Genomic DNA, 22,504 nt, shown 5'->3' with positions numbered 1-22,504 from the left:
GAAAGAGTTAATAGGTTGATGTCCCTGAAAAGTATAAATTTGGTGGTTGTTTGAGCATCCAGACTCATTGGTTCGACCAGTTTGGGGTGTGATTATCTGTTTGAAATGGACGTTATTTTTGCGGTTCTGTTTAGTGATGCTAGTGGTGCAGAAATGACACACTCCACCTTTAAAAGGACAGTTTACAGTTTATTTATAAATAAATAAATAAAAAATATCATATACTCATACTCGATTGAATGACTTTCTTCCATCTGTGAACACAGTAGATATTTTATAAAATAAATAAATAACTCTCCACTGATTCTTTCATTCCATATAAAAAATAAGTTGAAACATGACTCAAAACATCTGCTTTTGTTTTCCACTGAAAAAGACAATCACACAGGTTTAAAATGACATGATTGATGTCATTTTCATTTTTGGGTGAACTAACCACGTGTGCCAATGTACTACAGAATATTGCTGTAAAACTTCACTGGGATTGTACCAAATCAGATGCTGATGTACATTTTTCCAAATAATCTTTACCATAAGACACCTCATTCCTGTTGTCGTGGGAAAGGTACTATAAAATTTAGGTGGGCTTTTCTCCCCCCATAACACCGAACATTACATGTAGTGCAATGCCTTTAATGCCATAAAGTCTTTATGACCATTACCCACATACTATATTTTTATTCCTATGTTCTTATGTTGTTTACTGGGAAATGTATGAGCCCTGTTTACAAGTCAAGTAAAGTTTCCACACATTTTCTGCCTCTGGGGTCCACACATGTTGCGTGTACAAGTAATGTCCTATATACACACCATAGTCCATCACATTTAGCAAATGTTTATTTATTTTGTAATGTACTTGGCCAGCTCTAAAACAACTAGTGTGTCTAAAGCACTAGATCGTTAACCCAGAGATCTGATTTCGAAAGGCTTTTGCAAATGTGGCGTAATTTCTGAGATCATTAAGTGCGGGTTCTTGAAATTCCTCACCACATAATATGGAAGGCTGAGCTGAAATACTGATGCCTGTGCAGTAAATCTCCCCTGCCTGCTGTACGCCTTGATTATGATGAGGAATTAAAGCTCTGCCTTTGATAACTGCTGGGATCCAGTTGCTAATGCTCAGTGATCCACAGCAATGGGAGAACAGAAGGAGCTGACGCACGCTTATACAGCGGTATATAAGCAGACTTGGTTTCAGCAGCGTTACTGGCAGGCTTCAGTGGTCTATGTTTTAAAGCTAAAATGGTTCATAAACATGATCCCTGTCTGTCCACAGCCTCAGCGCTGCTCTCACACTTGCTCTCACACTCACCCACATCAGCAACTCTCTGAACCCTGCAGGTTTCACTCTCTCACTTTTCTCTTTCTTTGTCTCTGTATTGTTTCACTCTAATAACTGAATGTTTATTATAATACAGCTTTCTGGAATACTTTGATTCTAATTGGTCAATCACAGTCATTGAAGTTGAAGAGAAGAGAATGTTGTTTCTGTGAGCTATGAGGTCAGGCCTGACAATTTGTCTGTGTTGGAGTTTTGGTTGAGGAAATGCGGGATGGAAGCCCCTCGTGAGTCGTCTTGGTTTGCCTGCTCAGAGGTGAAAGAGTTTAGTAGAGAAAATAAATAAGAGTGTATGGATACAGTTCTGTCAGCAGTTAGATATGTCTGATACTGTTAGGTCAAGATACCTGTCACTCAAACTCAGCCCTCTCCCTTTTATTTCTCTTTCTCTTTCTGCTACTACAAGTGCAATATCTATTTTTTATTTTTTTTATTGACTAGTCTTGCTGGAACTAGGGATGCTTCAAGAGAAAATAAATAAGAGTGTATGGATACAGTTCTGTCAGCAGTTAGATATGTCTGATACTGTTAGGTCAAGATCCCTGTCACTCAAACTCAGCCCTCTCCCTTTTATTTCTCTTTCTCTTTCTGGCTCTCTTTGTCACCAAGGTCTAGGGATTTAGTTTTTACTACAAGTGCAATATCTATTTTTTATTTTTTTTATTGACTAGTCTTGCTGGAACTAGGGATGCTTCGATCGTTTCCGATCAAGATGCTATGCAATGACAAAAAGCCGTCAATTTGAATGCTGTATCTGCAATGCTTTACAGATCAAAATACAGATCAAAAACTTTTTACCATGCAAAACTCCTAATAGTCATTTGTTGGATGGCTAATCAGTTGTCGTCAATCTTGACCCTGCTAAGGTAATTTCTTTAAAAAGCAATCCTCTTGTCAACAAAATTATAAGATAAAAATCCCTCGACACATCACACAATCACATAAAAAAGGTAGAAACTGGAATCTGCCAAAATCAAGTAAAGCAAAACGAGGCAGAGAGTCACTAAAGGAAATAAACAGAGAGCAGTGGACTGATGTTCCACAAGAGATGCTGTGTGTTTATCAGACAGCCAGTAAAGCCCAGCTGGCTTCCATTTGGGTAGGTATGGGCAAGAGGCCAGGACAGAGCAGAGCTCAGTTGCACTCAGCTCAGCTAAACACAGCGCTTCTCCTCGCTAAGACCCAGTCCTGACCCTCTTTGATGTCATGCTGCTCTAGCCTCCTCAGACAGCCCTGTATAATTACCAGGCCATATAATAAGACCACTTGGCTCCAGCGCTAACTTATAAAACACGCACACACAAACACATGCTGATGACTGCATGAATGCACTTTCACAGATACTTGAGCACAACGTGCATGCAAATTGATGATCTAGCAAAATAGCTAGTGCAAATATAAACACATTTCCAAACTGAGCATCCACATTGTACTGTTATTGCATAAAAACACTTTAGAAATGGATATGACAGCGAAGCCCTGTGTAAATTTCTCTGTATAACTTTTTTTTAATTTATTTCTCCTGTGTTTGTGTTTTTTGGCCTCAGAAGGGAATGAAACTGGTGAGCAGAAAGCACAGAATTCAAACACCCCACCCATGGAAAAGACAGGAGACGTGGAGAATGGCAACAACAACAACAGCTTGTCCCAACCGGACCTCACTAGCACTCCTGGCAAAAGTATAACATGTAAGCATGAAACAATTGGACTATGTTACCCAGCAGCCCTTCACAGATTGTTTGTACATGGTCTGTCTGTTCCATTGTTATGGAAACAGATGAAATGATGAGGAAATTAGGACTGATGACACTGGCCAGAGGGACAGATATATTAAGGTCTCTGTTATAAAAGAATCTGGGGCCTCGTTTATAAAACACACGTACAATTTGATTAGGATTTGATCCTAAATTCAGTGCTAAGGAGTCTGTAGTGTCTCTGATTGTGTAGATGTAGACTGGGTGTGTACTAGTCAGTAGGCTGTGACTAAGTCCTCTGACTAAAGGGTAGATTGTTGATATGTCCTGTTACTGAGGGTGCTTTCACACCTGCCTCATTTAGTTCGGTTGAATCGCACAAGAGTTCGTTGTCCCTCTTGGTGCGGTTCGTTTGGGCAGGTGTGAATGCAGCAATCGCACTCGGGTGTGCAACAAAAGAGGACCAGACAAGCGTACCGAGACCTCCGTGAAGAGGTGGTCTCGGCCCGATTGCAAACGGACTCTGTAGCGGTTCGCTCGTGGTGAGAAAGCAATCCGACCCAACGGACCAAAGAACCAAGCGGTATCGTAATTCATAACGGGAAATATGCTATATAAAAAGCAGCAGTCAATGTCTGATTCTGTGAGTGAGAATGTTTGTTATTGCAGTTGAAAACCAAAGAGCAGCTCTTCATATTAAATAAAACTTCATAAAAAATATTACAAAAGCCTTTGTTGGTAATGGCAGCTTCAAGACGCCTCCTATATGGAGAAACTAGTAAAAATATAAAATCTTAAAATATAATTAAATATAATTCTATATAGATAGATATAGCCTATTAGAGCGGGTGTCAGTCAGATGCACGTAAAAATGCATGCGCTCTTATTTTTAATGTTGAGGTTAGTAAGCAGTTACTGAGAGCAGGTGTAACGGCTACATTCGTAAGTGTTTGCGTTTGCCAGGACAGCTATAAAGCCACAATAAGCCCGCGGAGCGAACTTGTCAATCCATCTTGATAATTGATGCAGAGGAACGTAAACAGGTGAACTCTGACCAATAAGAGGACAGCTTTACTCACATGTGACCTGCAGTAATATTGTGAAATATTATTAATATTATATTCATATACCATTTAAAAGAGCTTTTTTTTATTTTAATCATTTTAAAATGTTATTTATTCCTGTTATAGCAAAGCTTAGCGGTATCGTAATTCATAACGGGAAATATGCTATATAAAAAGCAGCAGTCAATGTCTGATTCTGTGAGTGAGAATGTTTGTTATTGCAGTTGAAAACCAAAGAGCAGCTCTTCATATTAAATAAAACTTCATAAAAAATATTACAAAAGCCTTTGTTGGTAATGGCAGCTTCAAGACGCCTCCTATATGGAGAAACTAGTAAAAATATAAAATCTTAAAATATAATTAAATATAATTCTATATAGATAGATATAGCCTATTAGAGCGGGTGTCAGTCAGATGCACGTAAAAATGCATGCGCTCTTATTTTTAATGTTGAGGTTAGTAAGCAGTTACTGAGAGCAGGTGTAACGGCTACATTCGTAAGTGTTTGCGTTTGCCAGGACAGCTATAAAGCCACAATAAGCCCGCGGAGCGAACTTGTCAATCCATCTTGATAATTGATGCAGAGGAACGTAAACAGGTGAACTCTGACCAATAAGAGGACAGCTTTACTCACATGTGACCTGCAGTAATATTGTGAAATATTATTAATATTATATTAATATACCATTTAAAAGAGCTTTTTTTATTTGAATCATTTTAAAATGTTATTTATTCCTGTGATAGCAAAGCTTCTTTTTTCAGCAGCCATTACTCCAGTCTTTAGTGTCACATGATCCTTTAGAAATCATTCTAATATGCTGATTTGGTGCTCAAGAAACATTCCTTATTATTGTCGATAATGTTGAAGAACAGCATTTCTATAAAATATAAATTTTTTTTGGACCTTATAAATGTCTTTACTGGCACGTTTGATCAATTTAATGCATCTTTGCTGAATAAAAAAAAATATTTATTTAAAAAAAATCTTACTGAACTCAAACAGTACTGTATAAAACAACTAATATTTCACATTTGCATTTAAACTCAAAGGCGTGATTTTAGACACAATCTGAAAATTTCCACCGATGGCTAAATGCAATCTTCTTTAGAAGAAGTCATCAAAGCCTCATCTCACTGGTGCTTTTACCAGTTATTGCTGGGGAAAAAGCTGACTGTGATTTCCTGTAAGTGTTATTGCATGATGAATAAATAGATCTGTGCAGGACCCCAAAGAGACAGCCATCACAGCCGTGAGCATGTTTACACACAGTCACAGGTTATGTGAAACTTACCGAGAATAAGTATGCTAAGGACAGGCCCTCACTGTGTGTGTGGTAGGTGAGGTCGTGCTCTGGTTGTCCAGTTTGAGCCTGTGTTCTGACACATTCCAGACACCTACTGCTGCTTATCTACAGGAATAATTGTGCTGGGGCGTCTACAGCTGGGCTCTGTGGCCATTTCCTCTCTCACCTTCACCTCCTCCTGGAGACCATTACAGTACATCTGAGCATGCGACTAGCTAAACTTTATCTTGCAGGAAACCGAGGCACCGACTAAAAACTAAATTGGTTGCAAGTACCGTGACTGGAATTCTTGCAGAGGCTTTCAGAGTGGAAAAGCTTGTAACATGATCTCATTGTCTCTTCACAGTCTAGCAACAGCTAATTTAGAAGAATTATGTTCACTTACGTTAAATTGTCTTGAAGGCATGTGGATTGTGATCACACTAACCTGGTGGATGTCGACTGCTCATATGGCAATGATACTGAAAGCGCAGCTCATGTTTGCCCACTTCCACAAATCTGTCACACCTTAGTGTGTCATAATGTGTAGATTTGATGTGACGGTTCGACATTACTTGTCTTAAAGTTCCCAGTAATGAGCTGGCCGAGGTGCAATGGAGACTCTCTACAGGCCGATTTGTGTAAACGCTTGGCCAGAGCATCGGGGTGTTTAAGACCCCACGAAGACCCAGCGTTCCGCGTCAGTAAGAAGAAAACATAAAAAGGAGATTATGCATCCTGCATTTCTTGGCTTTTGTCCCTTGCACATTTTTTTAAATGCCCATAAAAATGGCAGCATTACGATTGCATAACTGAACGGACATTTTACAAACTCTAGAGTTCTAGGCCAGGGGATAGAACGTAACATTTAGTTGTGTTATTGTTGCTGGAAAGAGTGGAGTAAGTAGAAAGAACCAAAGGGCAAATATAAAATAATGCTAAATCAGGTGGTTTGGTGACCACAAGCCAAAGCCATTAGACAGTGTATGAGCTATTTACAATGCAACAATATTAAGAAAGAAATAAAAAACAAGAGAAAAAAAAGAAATGCAGTTAACTGAGGGGAAAAGGAACTAGAATAGTGCCCAATAAACAAAACAAAACAATTCCCATAAAATATTTTCCCAAAACCTCTAACCTAATTAACCAAAGAAAAATTTGAAAAATAAAAATCTTCTATAAAAATCAACGGTGCATATGACACCATATATAACCTACTCTACATGCACAACACAAGAAACACTTGATAACTACAGGCAATATGTATATTGCGTGACTCGCTTACCTGTTCTCTTTTCCCCAGATCAAAGAACAGTATCTCTTATAAAGCTTAACAGCACAAGTGCTCGATTCACAAATTCACATGCTATCATTTAACACAGGGTACACAACACAAAACACCCAAGCACGCACACTGAACTGCTCAGTAAAGCCAAGTTCACACTACATGACTTTAAACGTCGGCAGATCGCTGTGCTGTTCAGACTACATGACTTGATTGTCTGTCTTTAAGTCGTTGTGGTGTTCACACTACGTGACTGTATGTAAATGATCCGCAACGGGGGGTTACACACTACACAAGCTGACAACAACTCTGTCACCCAACGACTCGACAAACCACGTTTTGTCACAAAAACACACGCGAGAATTGGAATGGGAATAACGCGAAACAACACGTGAAACAGGAGTCGTTTATTTGAAAATGGATGTCAGGAAGAGCTGCAAGCTGTTTGCTTGATGAAAAATATTGCTCCATTTATTGTGTCCAAACTTTTCTTTAAGCTATGTTGCTGCTGTTGTTTTTCTTCCGATGACCTCAACCCATGCCTTGCTCTCTTATTGGCTGTAGCTCGTCACGACACCTGACACCACGTGATGTCGAGTCGGCCGACCGGTCCAGATATTTGAAAAGCTAGATATTTGTTTGCCGTCGGCGATGTCATGTTTTTTTTTTCTGTCGTGTAATCGACTATTGTTTTCAGTGTCGACTAGTAGGAGCTGTACCGTTTCCTTCGACGTGCATGGTTTTATTTGGAGATGGACCAGTGAGATGTGCCTATTTGCGACTCATAAAATGTTGAACACTATTGCGTCATCTGCTTTATAAGGAGTGTGCAGTCCTTTATGGATCCATGTGTGCTTTGAGGCTTGCGGTGTGCTTTATTAGAGTTTTGCATATGTGTAAAATGTGTGCTTCTCGATACTGACATAGCAAGTTTCATTTTGTGCATAAATCAGCAATATTTGTTGTAAACAGTAGTGAAGATTCAGCCAGGTCCAAATGCTTCAGCCCGGGGCAATGATGTCATGGATGTTGCATGCATTTCTAGACTGAATGAGAGTGCAGAAAGGCTGTTAAATTCACTTTTTTTAGTTTGAATCTGTGTCCAGTGTGATTGAGAAGTGAAAAAGTGAGTGAAAACATGGGTTCAGGTCTTCTAGCGGAGTCTCTGTTGATGTCATATAAGTGGAGATTGCTTTTACAAAACCATTTTTTGTAAAAAAACAAACAAAAAAAACAACAACACACTGCTCACTGTTTTAGGGAGGGTAAAAATGTTAATACTTGTAGAATTTGTTTTCTGAGCTTACTATCCAACGTTTTCATTAAAATGCAGTATTTTAAGGTCTGGTTAATATATATAAAGAGCAGGTCATATGGTATTTTAAAGTGTCCTAATATTGTGTTGGAGTCCTCAACAACAGGTTTAAATGCATCTAAGGTCAGAAAACATTGTAATTTTCTCAGAATATACATTTAATATTAGAGTCATTTGCCAATGATTTCGAAACGATTCGTTCCAAGCAAGTTCGGAGCAAACCCCTCCCTTCCATAAGCCTACTCTGCTCTGAATGATCAGCTGGCCAAGCCTGTTGTGATTGGCACAGAGAGGAGTCCTTGAGCAAGTTAGCGAGCGCTACCATTGACAAAGCACCTTTACATAAAACAATAATATAGTGCTCCAATCCGTTCTTATAATAATGACATTAATACAAAAACACTTATGCAAGCGAATCGTGCCCACAGCTAAAGTTTAGCTGCTAAACTGTGAACACTTAAAACAATAATGGTGGATACGTTAGCCAAGTGCTAACTGATGAAACAACTAACATGACTAACTGATTAAACAATACCGTTTGTAAACCAAAATATGTCTACTGTAATGTTTGAAGAACTCCAGACAAAAGACGCTCTGTGTCTTAACTTTTAATCAGAACACAGAACAGCTGTATCTCAGGCCAGCCAGCCTAACTAACTCCCGCATTAACCCTATAACTGCCAGTGGAGCAAAATAAACGGCAATTTCACAATGATTGTAAAGTCTGTGCACTACATTCTTTATTATTAAACGAAGTAATTATTAGAACAACGTCAGTCTACATTAATCGACACATTCTTAGGAAATAGTGCGTTCACAGCGAACTATCAGAACTATTTATTCAGTAAGACAGTAATATCGTGCTTTACATGGAAACCTAAAGCTGCACAAGGTATACATCACATATTAGCAAAAAAACTTGATATTTTGAGCACTCAATTGAGAATGTTAAACATAACGTATCAATCGTACTTACAGGTTGTGGTTCGGAAAGCTTGTTAGTCCAAATAAAGAAAGCCGACGAAGATAAAAGCCAAGATTAGAGAAGCAGTCCTCTGTAAAATGACGAGCACACAACAAAAGGTTCAAATTGTATTTCTGTGGTATCCTTGAACACAGCGTCTTCTCAACATGATGTAAACGCACTAACTAGCGGAAGTGTTTGTGGGCAGGTCAGACTCTGTTCGTATTTCGCGGGCAGGCGGGGATTATGCAAATGTGTTACCCAGTGACGTATACCGGTAACAGGCAAAAGATTCGAAAATATGACGACTCGTTAAGGCGATTCAGAATCGACTCTCTCTTTTGAGAGACAATATCTTTATTTATCGTGCACTTTTTTGATGAACAACTTTGCAGACTGTTTTCATTTAAGGATAGCTACGTTATAAACTGCAAAAGAGATATTTTTCAAAAACCCATATGACCTGCTCTTTAAAGTCTTGCAGAAAATCTTAGTAATAAAGACTAAGACCAGTGTTGGGCAGTAACGCATTACTTAGTAACGCGTTACTGTAATTTGATTACTTTTTTAGTAACGGAGGAATTTAACGCGTTATAATTTTCAAAATAGTAATTAGAGTATAGCTCTTCTAGAGTATATATTCTGGAGATTGTAAAAAGGATGTAGCACACGCATTGTCGAGTCAAGTGGTAGACACTCGTGTGTGTGCGGGATAGAAATAGAAATATCTAAACATAAAATATCTAAAACAAATAAATTGTTATTCATCTATTGACATTTCTTTGTACATTTATTTATTTATTTCTAATTATGGCAGGATTGGCATTCCATAACAGAATGCAGTGTTTTATAATCTACAGATTGTAAAAAGGATGTAGCATACGCACTGTCGAGTCAAGTGCCAGTGGATTAGAGACCTGCTCTCCCGCGAGACCCGACGCAACAGAGTGCGGCGCGGGACAAGACTTAATAGGCGAGTGCAGAGACTCGTGTGTGTGTGCGCGCGGGATGTGGGAGAATAAAATGATTCACGGGACTCCCGCAAAATATAAATATCTAAACATAAAATATCTAAAACAAATCAATTGTTATTCATGTATTGCACAAAAGCTACTAATATAAAATATAAACAATTAACAGGTGCAATTGTTTTAATTGAGTTTTAAAAACAGAGTTTCTATTTAGGCTATAACACGTGTTTGCAGCGTTGAGAAATGCAGTGCTGAAATTTGCGTGTTCACAAATCCTCTCATTATAACACACGAATTGTAGACATTATGAAAGATTCATTATGCATATATTTATTGTGTTATAACAGAGATTTGTGAGATTGCGATGAACTGAGATGTCTTTTAGAGATTATACTGTAAATGCAGCGCTCTCTAAGCAAATTAAAAACAATAACTTTGGTCACTATAATCGTGATATGAAATTTTCATACCGTTACATCCCTAGTTTTTACCATACTTTCAAAACAAAAATTAAAATAGGAAAATATGCAATATGAAAATAATTGAAGACAAAATGTGTTTAACTGAGAAAAAACAAGATTTGGTTTTTAAAAAGCCTTTTACCAAACGGTACATCTGGAAAAAGGGGGGGTCATCTTATAATCAGGGTCGTCTTATATTCGGGCCAATACGGTACTTTTAAGAGGAGTAATCAGTAATTTGATTACATTTTCAAAGTAACTTGCCCAACACTGACTAAGACTAATTGGTCTTAAAGATCGAATTAACTTCTATGTGACCGTTTCCATAAGAGGTGCTCTTTGGTTTCAAATCCAATACATGGCAACTAAAAGGCAAGTGATTGTTCTGCCAACTGGCCTGAAACTCTGACATTGGCCCTGGGCCACTCGGTCATCCTCATGTTGAGCCCTAGGATAAAGTTAAAGACATTACTTTTCTGAAGAGCCAATTCATTTGCCTGGGACGTCTGGTTTTAAGCTCACCCTGTGTGATACAATAACATAATGACAGTAACCAGTACTGGCAGTCTAGACTCACACATACTAAAGCGTGGATGACGCTCGCGGTGTTTTCAGCTTCTTCTGCCGTCTCACTATATGATGACATGAACAGAAATATCAATAGCATTTGTATTAAAACTATATTCACTGAATGTAATCAAAAAATCGAGAATCGAATCGAGAGCTTGCGAATCGAAATCAAATCGAATTGGGACATCTGAATCGATACCCAGCCCTAATCAGTACAATCACTCATCCCCCTCATACACTCTCATTAGCAGGAGCATTTCAAGATATTTTATCAATGCATTTCCTCTGAACTGATCAAGTGACTGTACCGCTCTACTGATTGTCAGAACACCAGCTAGGAAAATGATGACTGGGGAGGTCCATATACTGTATAGGAAAGCGGCTTCTGAGATGGCTTGATAAAAATTGAATTTGGTCAGAGAATGGTCTCATTGCATATCCTGTCTCTCAGTCCCATTCTGGACTTTTTATTGAATTATTCAGCTTCAGCAGGGCTTAAAGCTCAGTTCCTATGTCTCACTCATCACATCATCTATTATCAGTGTTCAGAGGGGCCAGCATCAGGGGAAATAAATGACTTGAAGGAAGAGGGAAAAATGCTGGCTTAAATTACAGCTTTAAAATTCTCTGATTAGAGTCTTCATCGCTGGAGATTGTCATTGAAATGAGCTCAGGCAGAACGGGATTAAAGATTACTTGATCTCTTGCGAACATACTATATGCTGTATTTTTTGTTTGAGGCCACCCTGTAAAATTTGGCTTTGCTTTTCAAAGAGCCATATAATTTATCCCTTGCCACATTTGGATGTTTTCTTTTTCTTTTCGGTTTTACCGACAACAGGCGTCCTTGTTTAGAAAGTAGGGGATTTCCATTTCACTGGTGTGAAGATATGGTGCTTTTATTTGCACCATCTGTCCTACCATTATTTTTTATTTTTTTATTTTTTATTTTTTAAATGCTGAACATTTCTCAGTAAGAACAGATAATCATTTATGTTTGATAGCTTGTTGCTCTTGAAGATTTCATGTGTTTGTGTTTTCATTTTGTATTAATGAAAAAGTGCTGACTCACTGGCTTCTGTGGTCCTGCGGGTTTTAGACAGAAGGTAGTGTTACTCATGGCTGTTTGGACCAGTGGGGGACTATAAATGAGGTGTTACGGGAAACCTGGGGCCCTGGGCAGGGAATTTAAGATGAGATAATGCAGCTGACGTCTGGGGGTCTCAGGGGCCCAGAAAGGCGCATGTTCAGATGAAATAGTGGGTCCTGAGTGATTCTGCACACCTAGAGAAACTTGACATCTCAGGCCTGAATTGTGCATTTTAGATAAGGATAGAATGGGCGATGCTAAGAGCTGCTGATCCATGTGCTTTATGGATGATTTTGGAAAATATATAATTTTATGAAATATACTTTTACATTTTTTTACAAGCAACCTGAGGATGATTCACCCCTTGTCTGAGTGTCCCCACCCACAGATGATTTCAGACTGCAGAGTAATGCACTGATGGACTATTATTTTAGCAGCGGAAGACTGTTTAAAGATGAGAGAACTTCAGTAAAGCCTCTCTTAAAGATGAAGAATTGTTTCCCTTTTGATTTACTTCCTGTCATTTGTCATCAGCTTCACATCCACACATCGATTTCTTGACACTCTTACTCTGTCCATCTCTCCCTTTTTTCTGGTGTTCTTTGGGTGCATGGTAAATAATGAAAACTGATTGAATTGATAGAAGGTGAACATCCAGTCTCTTTCAGTATTGATTTACCCACAACCCAACAACGACTTCATTCACCATAATCCTGACTAGGTTTGTGTGTTCAGTATGTAAAATGCATATATGGTAATGTATCAAAGCTTTGAAATGTATGTGAACATGTCACATTTTTATGCATGTATATGAACTTCGTTTTGGATATGAGAGCACAAGACGTGTCATAGTTTTGCCCTCTGATTCTCAGCAGAGAAACTTCTGGCTTGTGTAGAAATTTCTGTCTTACTGGCAGATGCCCAGGAGACCGACTGACGCTGCGTGTTTACTGCCCTAAACACAAATGCACACAAACAAATTAACATCCTGAGTCAAATACCTCATCCAAAAACTGCAGCACAGGATAACACAAATATGCCCCATGTTATTGTGGATTCTCTTTAAATATGTTTACACCCTTTAACCGCGTGTGCACTTTTATTTAGGTCAAAAAAAGTCTGAAATGCTGTGGGTGTAACTCAAGCAGTGTACAATACAGTGCTGTTCCGAGAGCCACTAATCTATCTATTTAACCTTGAAATAGACACTCTGAATGCAAGTTTAGATGAGTCACTGTGAAAACAATGTGTTTCTGTGAAACAGTTTCTTAAGAGTATATGTCTGAACATAAGTTTTAATCTTTCTTGAAAATGTTTTATTTTTCTCTGGCTGGATTTAAAAAGCCATTGTGTTATTGTCTAACACGCTTTTTTTTTTATCTTCTCACTGAGCCACCTTGTATAAAGATACCTAGTCTTACACTTACAAAAGAGTAGAACTTTAATTTCATAATGTAGCCTTCATCATGTGCTTCACATTCACACTTAAATGCATTTATTTATGCATTGTTATACGATCACTTGAGTTTTAGTGTGAATTAGTTTCCTTTGCAAACACTCCTATAGCAATATCCAGATATTTATTGAACATTCCTTAGTGAAACTACAAAGCATTTGTACTTTTATTTTTTTTTTATATATTTTTTTTACAAAAGTAATTTTAGCAAACACAGATCATCAGACAATATTTAGTCAATAGTTATGTACAGAATACTGCTTAAAGTGTGCTCTTTCTGGACCATAATGTATATGGGCCACAAAATTTGTGTACCTTCAACTCTGATTTGTAAGCACCACTTCTTGAGAAAAGAGATGCACATCTGGGATTCTGTGTTAAAAGACATTTATGGTTGCTAATAAACACATTATGTATTAGTTGATATATAAATTCATATATACACTACTGTTCAAATCAAAACTTTGGGGTCAGTAAGAGTTTTTAATGTTCCTGAAAGAATTTGTTATACTCACCTTTTCTGTCTTAATCTGCTTTAAAATGTAATTTATTCCTGTGATGGCAAAACTGAATTTCCAGCAGTCATTACTCCACTCTTCAGTGTCACATAATCCTTCTAATTTGCTGATTTGGCGCTCAAAAAATTCTTTGCTTATATTTAGATTTTTCAGGATTTTTTTTTTATTAATAGTTCAAAGGAACAGCATTTATTCAAAATAAAATTATTTTGTAACATTATAAGTGTCTTTACTCACTTTTGATCAGTTGAGTGCATCCTTGCTGAAAAGAAGCGTTTAATTTCATTTAAAAAAATCTTAGTTAACCCATACATTTGAAGGGTAATGTGTAATATTGGTAATATTGTAGATGCCAGACCACAGTTGTGCTGTGAACCTCTCAGCAGCTGGTGGTAATGTAGATGATGTATTTCAGGTTTACTGTCTTTGTCTCCGTGTATGAAAGCATCACAGTTTCAAATGTCAGATGTAACTCCATGGTGAACTGTAACTGTTTCTGAAGGGCTGATCCTTCAATCTAGACCTGGCAAGCTCAAGATCATACACAATAAAGCCTGGCAAACAAATGGGGGTGGAAGTTCATTATAAACACCCCACCAATCTAACACAGAACATATGGACTCAAGGGTGATGTTTACCCGCTTGAAAGAAGAAACTGCTTTCACTTCTAAAGAAATGCGGGCTTTTAGTCTTTTCATAGACTGACATTTAATGCACTTTATAGAGATATCTTTTTTTTTTTCTTTATAACAAACTCAACATCTGGAGTAAAGTTTGAAATGGCAAAATATCCAATCAGAGTGAATTTGCTTGCGGTCTGATCTCGGCCAGGCTCCAACATCAGCACACTGTGGGCATGTGTCCACTCAGCCATTATCTAATGTAGCTGATTGCCAGTTCTGTCTTCTAGACCTTCCACCATCAGACTCTGTGAATAGAACGAGGTGTGTTTGTGTATGTTTTTCCTGAACTCTGTCAAGTCCACATGCCTCCGCATGGGCACCAGACGTATTCCTATGAACTCTGGCTCTCTTAATGTTCCCTTCAGTCGTTTCTTATGTGACTCTTATGTGAAAATGTTTAGTGCAGCAATAAGATGGGATTAAATACTATTATCATTCACAAAAAAATATAACAAAACATTTCATGTAAAAGGTCCATTTAGCCTTTCTCTGTTTTGGGGGTTTATTTTCTTTTGGCTCTGAAGGTCTGCATTTCACATAGTTTTTCTTTTTTCCAGAATAATTAGTCTTTTGCGGTGCTCAAGAGTAAAATATACAAAGTGCTGTAGACTGCTTGCCAAAGTCAACTCCACGAGCAGTTTGTGGAGGAACACTAGAACATTTGTAGGCTGTAAACTCACAGGAAGACTGTGTCTGAACTTCAGAACGCCAAACGTTTGGCCTCATCCTCACACCCAGTGCACAAAATGACTGACGTTGTAATTATAACATTAGACATAACTTTAGCTGATATGCCTCTCCTTTTGTTTTCATTACCCTGATCTGGCTGCACCGTGGCGTATCATTGTACACATTCTTTTGTTTTCGATGGCAGCCTGCGTGGATTGTGGTCCGCTTTTCAAACAGTTGTCCACCATACGGTGCCCAGATTCAAGAGCTTAATTGAGTATTTGTTTAATCAGTGCCTGTGCCTGAAACAAAGCATTTATTTTTAATTAGACCTGAAAAATGTTTCTGACTTTTATGAGGCATTCGATTTAGAGAGAGTGGCTGAAGTCAGAAAGTTTGCAGATACCGTATTTTCCAGAAAGTAGGTTGCACCTGACTGTAAGTCACATTTCATTATTATATTCAGAAATAATGTAAAATGCCAATAATTAAGAAATGTTTACAAACATAAACACTATTAACCATTTAGTTCCCCTCACTCCACAACAAATCCTTTAAATTTAACGGTCTTTAGAACAGAACAGGAATTGTAATCATAAGTATAAAACAAACATAAATTATAGTGGCATTCAGTATGAACAGCATTTATCACAAATGCCAAGTGTAAACCAATTTATTTAAAGCAAAACTTTGAACCATCGGCATGTGGGAAATGCGCTATACAAATAAACTTGGGTTCACACACCGCTCCCATTAATCTCTCATTAATTCAAATACAGTAAGTCATTTTGGAATATGTTACAGCATGTTTCAGATGAAAAAAAAACCCTGAATATTTCGGAAGTTACATTAGAGAGAGTTGGCTGCTAGTTGGCTGCATGTTTTAGACTCTTTACTGTAGAGCTTGATTATTGCATTTATTTTAAAGCCATCCTCTACTATAAAATCTCAACTGTTTGGACCCCTAGATGTCTGTGGTTTTATTTAATTTTCATTTTCGAGGCACACAGAAATGTTTCCTGCAACTTCTGCTCCTTTGCTTGATTTGTGTATGTTGTCTTGTCATTTGCTCTCTGTGGGAAATGAAGCATAGCGGTGATCTCATGTTGGTTGTTTGTTCCTTTGTGTACCCTTCCTGCAACTCTGAAGCAATGATATGCAAATCCATTCTGGTCTCTTGATCTCGGTTTATTAATTCCTGTTTCTTTGTTTGTTTGCTTGTCTGTTTGTTTTGGACTGTTTCTCTTTGGTGCTTTGAAGCTGGTTGGGGGGAAAGCCATGATACTGAAACGATACACAACCAAAAATAAAGGAAATATTATGAGTGAACAAACTGTAGAAGAGACAGATGAAAATGATAGAGTAACTAAGACAGTGAATCTGAAAACATGAGCCATATCATTGTGTCTAGTCATATCAACAGTCTAGACCCCATGCTTACTGCTGATCAGCAAGCATCAAGCGGATATTGTAAACACATGCGCTTTTCCCGTCAGGACCCCTGTCCCTACTGAACACTGAAGGCTCTTTCCCAGAAACAAACCCTACTTTGGCATCAATCTCAGTCAGTCTTGCCCTTGTTTCTTCCTGTGGTTGACCTGTTGAAAAAAGTAGGACTGGGATATAAATTGAATTTGCTGGTTTTGTTGGTGATTTATAAAATTAAACAACATTGATATTTTTATATACTCATTAAGTTTCCTAAGCCTCGTTAGACTAGTTTTGTGATCTAACACATATGGCAGATGTTTTAATAGTCTCTGATTTAAAGTAGCAAAAAGTTCACACTTTTCAATTAATTAAAAATATAGCTTCAACAATTTATCACTCAAATATTAATGTGTATACTAATTTAATAATTATAATAATTTAGTAAAAAATATATGCAGGTAAATATTGTAATATATAAATACTGTAAAGTTAATGTTAAAATCGAAACTATTAAAAGTGTAAATTCAAAAATGTTGAGATGCACACTACTGTTCAAAAGTTTGGGATCAGTAGGATTCATAAGATTCAAATTATATATAATATAATTTTTTTCTTTAATAAATTAATAGTTTTTATTCAGCAAAGCTGTATTAAAATGACCAAAAGTGAGACATGCTGTTTGTTTGAACCAAAAAATAATACAAAATAATAATAATAATAACAACAATAATTTATCACAGTTTCCACAAAAATGTTAAGCAGAATAACTGTTTTCAACTTTGATAACAATAAATGTTTCTGACCACTAAATCAGCATATTAGAATGAGGGAATGGGGAATGGGGAAGTCGTGGCCTAATGGTTAGAGAGTCTGACTCGTAACCCAAAGGTTGCGGGTTCGAGTCTCGTACTGGCAGGGATTGTGGGTGGGGGGAGTGAATGTACAGCGCTCTCTTCCACCTTCAATACCACGACTGAGGTGCCCTTGAGCAAGGCACCGAACCCCCAACTGCTCCCCGGGCGCCGCAGCATAAATGGCTGCCCACTGCTCCGGGTGTGTGTCACGGTGTGTGTGTGTTCACTGCTGTGTGTGTGCACTTTGGATGGGTTAAATGCAGAGCACTAATTCCGAGTATGGGTCACCATACTTGGCCACATGTCACTTTCACTTTCACTTCACTTTTTCACTTTCACTTTCACTAAAGGATCGTGTAAAAAAAAATCAGCTTTTCCATCACAGGAATAATTACTGTTGTTACTTGTTACTGTACATGTTACTATTCTTAACTTTCTATAACTTTGCAAGTTATATTTACAATTAGAAGCTAATTAAAAAACAAAAAAATTGTAGCACACTACCTCTCCCTTTCTGTACAGTAGGATCTTTCTTGGGTATTACACAATAATCTGCCTGAGGCCCTTTTTTGGAAGTTAATTGGTCAATGTGAGGAAACGGTTAATTCCATTTGAAGAAACAAGATGCTAACTAAGTCTTCTAGCCACAAATATGCAGCTGCTGTTTTTCTTTTACACATCCTTAGGCTGCAAAAGGAGAATAATTACACAGCAGCAGAAAAAGCTGATATAAAACCCAGCTATAACCCTGCTCACCTTTTTGTTTGTTTTCTTTCTCTCTCTCAGATCAACCTCAGGCACGGTCTACGCCCATACACCCCACGCTATCTAACTCGACTGAAACAGCGGCGCTGCTGAGGAGAGACAGCAAGCCGCATAGCAATGGGGTTAGAAACGGAACCTTTTCACGAGCCGCCTCGTCATCCTCCTCATCTTCATCCACAGCCCATAAAAACCCCAAGAAACTGCAGTCGAACCCATCCATCAACAGTCAGAGCAGCAAGAGGAGCAAAGGTAGCTCCAAATCCAACAGCTCCCAGATCCCCACAGAGGCCCAGGATGGTGAGTCAGACCTCACTGCACAATAACCCTGATTGTTTGTACACTTTTTCTTTCATTTGCAGGAAGTTTGATTGACGCAGATATCCATCACTCGCCAGAGAGATTTCTGTTGTGACTAACTTTCTGTGCTGCATCCAGATTGCTGTGTCCACTGCATCCTGGCCTGTCTGTTCTGCGAGTTCCTCACACTGTGTAACATCGTGCTGGACTGCGCCACATGCGGCTCCTGCGCATCAGAATTTTACTTTACAGCACAACTTACAATCAATATTTATAGCTGTCTTCGTTTTCAAATATTAAATATTTTATTTTAATTATTATTATTTTTTACTGTGCTAATTTGTAGGGGCTGGACAATTTAGCCCAAAAATTACGATTGTAATATTTAATTTTTTACTAGTAGTAGTAATAAAAACAGAATGTTTGAGAAGTGTTTAGAGGACACTGTAACACTTAATGCCTTTCAAACAATAGTCTCCTTATTACTTGCATGGTTCTTCCAAACCAAACTGGATCAAACAGAGCAATTATTGGTTATACTTAATGCACCCGGCCTCGCTAATCAAAACGACAGCAAATGTATGTCTGAGAGACTAGCATAAATGTTTTGCGGAGAGAGTGGGTATTTTCAGAGCGTAATATAATATATTGGTCAGGTTCTTTTGGTTTTTCTTAATGTGGACGGCTCTCAATGGAGCACATCTTTGGATTTCACTAATACCAAAGGTTAAGCACGGTCCGTGGTTTTATGATCATTTTGTGGAATCCGTGCACATGAACTGTACTCGACGCGTGCTGCGAGTCTGCAGACTGTCTGGAGATCTGCATGGAGTGTTGCGGGCTGTGCTTTTCCTCCTGAGACTCCGGTAGGAGGCGCTGCCACTTTTACTGATTTGGGACTTGAGAAGAAACAAGCAAAGAATGACATCCGATGATCTGGAGTGGGCACAAACCTAGTTGGAGTTGTGAGTTACAGTCTAGTAGCTTCCTTTTGAACTGTCTTGCTAGGAAAAGGGTTGGGGCGTCGTACACTAGTGGTGATATTCTGCAATAGTCTTTATACATATGAACTATTTCTGGAGTTTGGTTTCTGCTTAAAATGTTTCGTTGAGTCTACATTGGCATGATGCTGAATACAAAAACACCCAAAAGACTTATGAGGCCACTGAGAAAAGCCAAAAAAAAGTTCGTAAATGTCAGTGTTTGTTAGTTATTTGAAATCATCTTAGTGCCAAACTTTTGATAAATGCACAATCCACAGCCATCCAGTGGTTTAAGAATTCCACAATAATGCACACCATAAAAGAGCTTGAATTGCAGCTCAGATCTGTTGTCGAAAACAATACAGTCTCCTAAAAACATTCCAACGCTAAGTTCTCAAGGAAGATGTATCCAAAGATCACATACACAATCAACACTAGCGCTATTTTGTAACATTATTCCCAAATATCACCTCTCGGTGCGCACACTTACTGTTGTACACTGGTGTAGTCCTTTGAGGATTACAAAAGCCAGGATATATAAACCAGTACACACACACACACACACACAGAGAGAGCAGAGGAATTGGTGCTGAAAAGGCCTGGTGAGTCACAAGATATGTGGGACCAGAGCCAGTTGCTCTCTCTACAGTGCAAAATCTTGTCCTCCCACAGTAAAAGAGCTGGCTCACACACTCCACTCACTCTGTCTTCAAGACACTTCTCAAACACACACAATAGCTCAAATGCACTTATGAGATTCTGCACACAACAGCAAACAAACACACAAATGCACAGTCATAACAACATGTGTTGCACCCCTGTAAATAGGAAAGATCAATCAAATCAGGCAATGATTCCTCGATAAAACCCTATGTGGAAGGATAAAAAAAGGCAATGTATATATTTTTAAGCATTAATTGCTTATTTTCTTTAAAGGTTACATGTTTTTGTTGTTTAATCGATTTTATTTTTAAACAATACTTTTAATACATTTTAACATTTAGTCTGATATTAATCCAATCAACACTAGCGCTATTTTGTAACATTATTCCCAAATATCACCTCTCGGTGCGCACACTTACTGTTGTACACTGGTGTAGTCCTTTGAGGATTACAAAAGCCATAAACTGTGAGTGTGAAACTCATAGATGTATGCGAGTGGGAGAAAGACGTGTATTTAATATATGGTGCCATACTACAGTTTGTATCATAGATTGTATATAAACGTGAAAAGAATCATGTCAGTCTCTACATGTGGTCCTGTGATGTTCTTATTCTCACTCTTTCTATCATTTTCACTACATCAGTTCTTACATACTGGAATATTATACTGTAAGCGGTTGTGAATTGCTCCCGTAATTTTTTCCAATGTGAAATATCTGTCTTGTAATTCCAAAACGTTCCATTTATATCAGTTGTGTGAATCTAAATGTTAAATTTATGTATCTACCTAATGTTTTTTGATGTAGTAAATGCCTAGTGTTAGCAGTATTATTTTATCTTTTCCAAAAAACAGGTTTCGTTACTGTCTAATTCTAGAGCAGCACATATGTAGGCTTGAGTATCAACAGCCCATAATCTAAATCATAACCCGTACATAATAATCTCACAGAATGATGGCGAAAAGCAGTGCATTGATTTGAATTGTTTACATTTTAAGGATAAATCTCTATTCTTGCTTGCAATAAAACTGGAGGTAGACAGGATACATTTGTAACTGGACAAGATTGTACAGTAATAGAATAAAAGAACAGGATAAAAGAAATCTATCACTGTTATATGTGGGGTTTTTTTTGTTTTGTTTTTTTTTGATGGCAAGGAATCCAATTGTCTGGCATCAGAGGTCAACCTCCAAAATGTATCCAAGGCAATAGTTCACATTATTTAAATTTAGTTTAAACTTATTTTTAATATTAATTAAAATGCTAAAAATAAAATAAAAATAAAGATGTACAACATTAAACTGACACCATATTTTTTTAGTTTATTTTAATTACAACACAAGTACCAGAAGTGCATTAAATTATATAGGGGGCATTTAAATATTGTCTTTAACGGAAAATAAAAAAGGCCTTGAAGTCAAAAAGGTTGAGAACCACTGGTCTAAGGTCCTTTCATGCTGGGAAATACATCAGTTTTCTAAACAACATCTGCTTTATTTGCTTACAACCGATTCACATCATCTACACTAGCATCTTGTTAGCATTTGTTACGCATAATCCACATATTTTCATCTTATTTTGCAATTAGCTGTGTGAAGTTGTGTGTTAAAGACTGCTGCTTGGACAGGCATCGCCCCCAACCTCTTTTCTGTTGCCCAAGAAAGCTCTGTGAGGCTTGGGCAACAGAAAACAGTGTGGTTTAATAGGCTCTTAAAGAGCTGCCAGAGTCGTTGAAGAGGAATGTCTGTTCAAGGCAACAGTGCAATGTATGATGAGGCCTTCTCTGTTGCATCTCTTGTTCACTTTGCCTTTTACCTCTCTCTCTCCTTCTGTTTTTCTCTCTCTTTTAAGTCTGTGGTCCATAAATATGGTCATAGCGGGTCATCTATAGATAGGGAGTTCACGTTTTAGCCTGGTGGTCAGAGCAGTTCTGGTCTCTAAATGTTTGCATGAAACAGAGGATCCATCCAGGCAAGGGGAGAGGTTAAACACATTCTCCAACATCTGCATCTGTTTTGAGGACTCCAGTGTCTTCACACAAAATGCATCTGTACAGTTTCTCATTTTCTCACGAACATATTCATACTCTGCACAAATCCCGTCCAGATATTCTCACAATTCAGCAATAGAGGACATGTGGCTATTGAAAA

The 22,504-nt window shown here is 37.9% G+C and overlaps 1 protein-coding gene across 1 annotated transcript in view; it reads left to right on the top strand.

The window, feature by feature from the left end:
• The window catches only part of LOC107739293 (myoD family inhibitor-like), a 32,813-nt gene extending 10,725 nt beyond the window's left edge, over positions 1-22,088 (top strand). The window contains exons 3-6 of the mRNA XM_016551373.1: positions 2,887-3,027; positions 18,434-18,709; positions 18,848-18,960; positions 21,966-22,088. Of these exons, the coding sequence (XP_016406859.1) occupies positions 2,887-3,027; positions 18,434-18,709; positions 18,848-18,960; positions 21,966-22,088 (653 nt within the window). The remainder of the gene's footprint in view (positions 1-2,886; positions 3,028-18,433; positions 18,710-18,847; positions 18,961-21,965) is intronic.
• Positions 22,089-22,504: the final 416 nt, after the last annotated feature.

Source organism: Sinocyclocheilus rhinocerous, unplaced genomic scaffold (assembly GCF_001515625.1).
Source record: "Sinocyclocheilus rhinocerous isolate Xijiao unplaced genomic scaffold, SAMN03320098_v1.1 scaffold14, whole genome shotgun sequence".
NCBI classification, from domain to species: domain Eukaryota; kingdom Metazoa; phylum Chordata; class Actinopteri; order Cypriniformes; family Cyprinidae; genus Sinocyclocheilus; species Sinocyclocheilus rhinocerous.
This window is presented reverse-complemented; position numbering and strand designations above follow the sequence as displayed.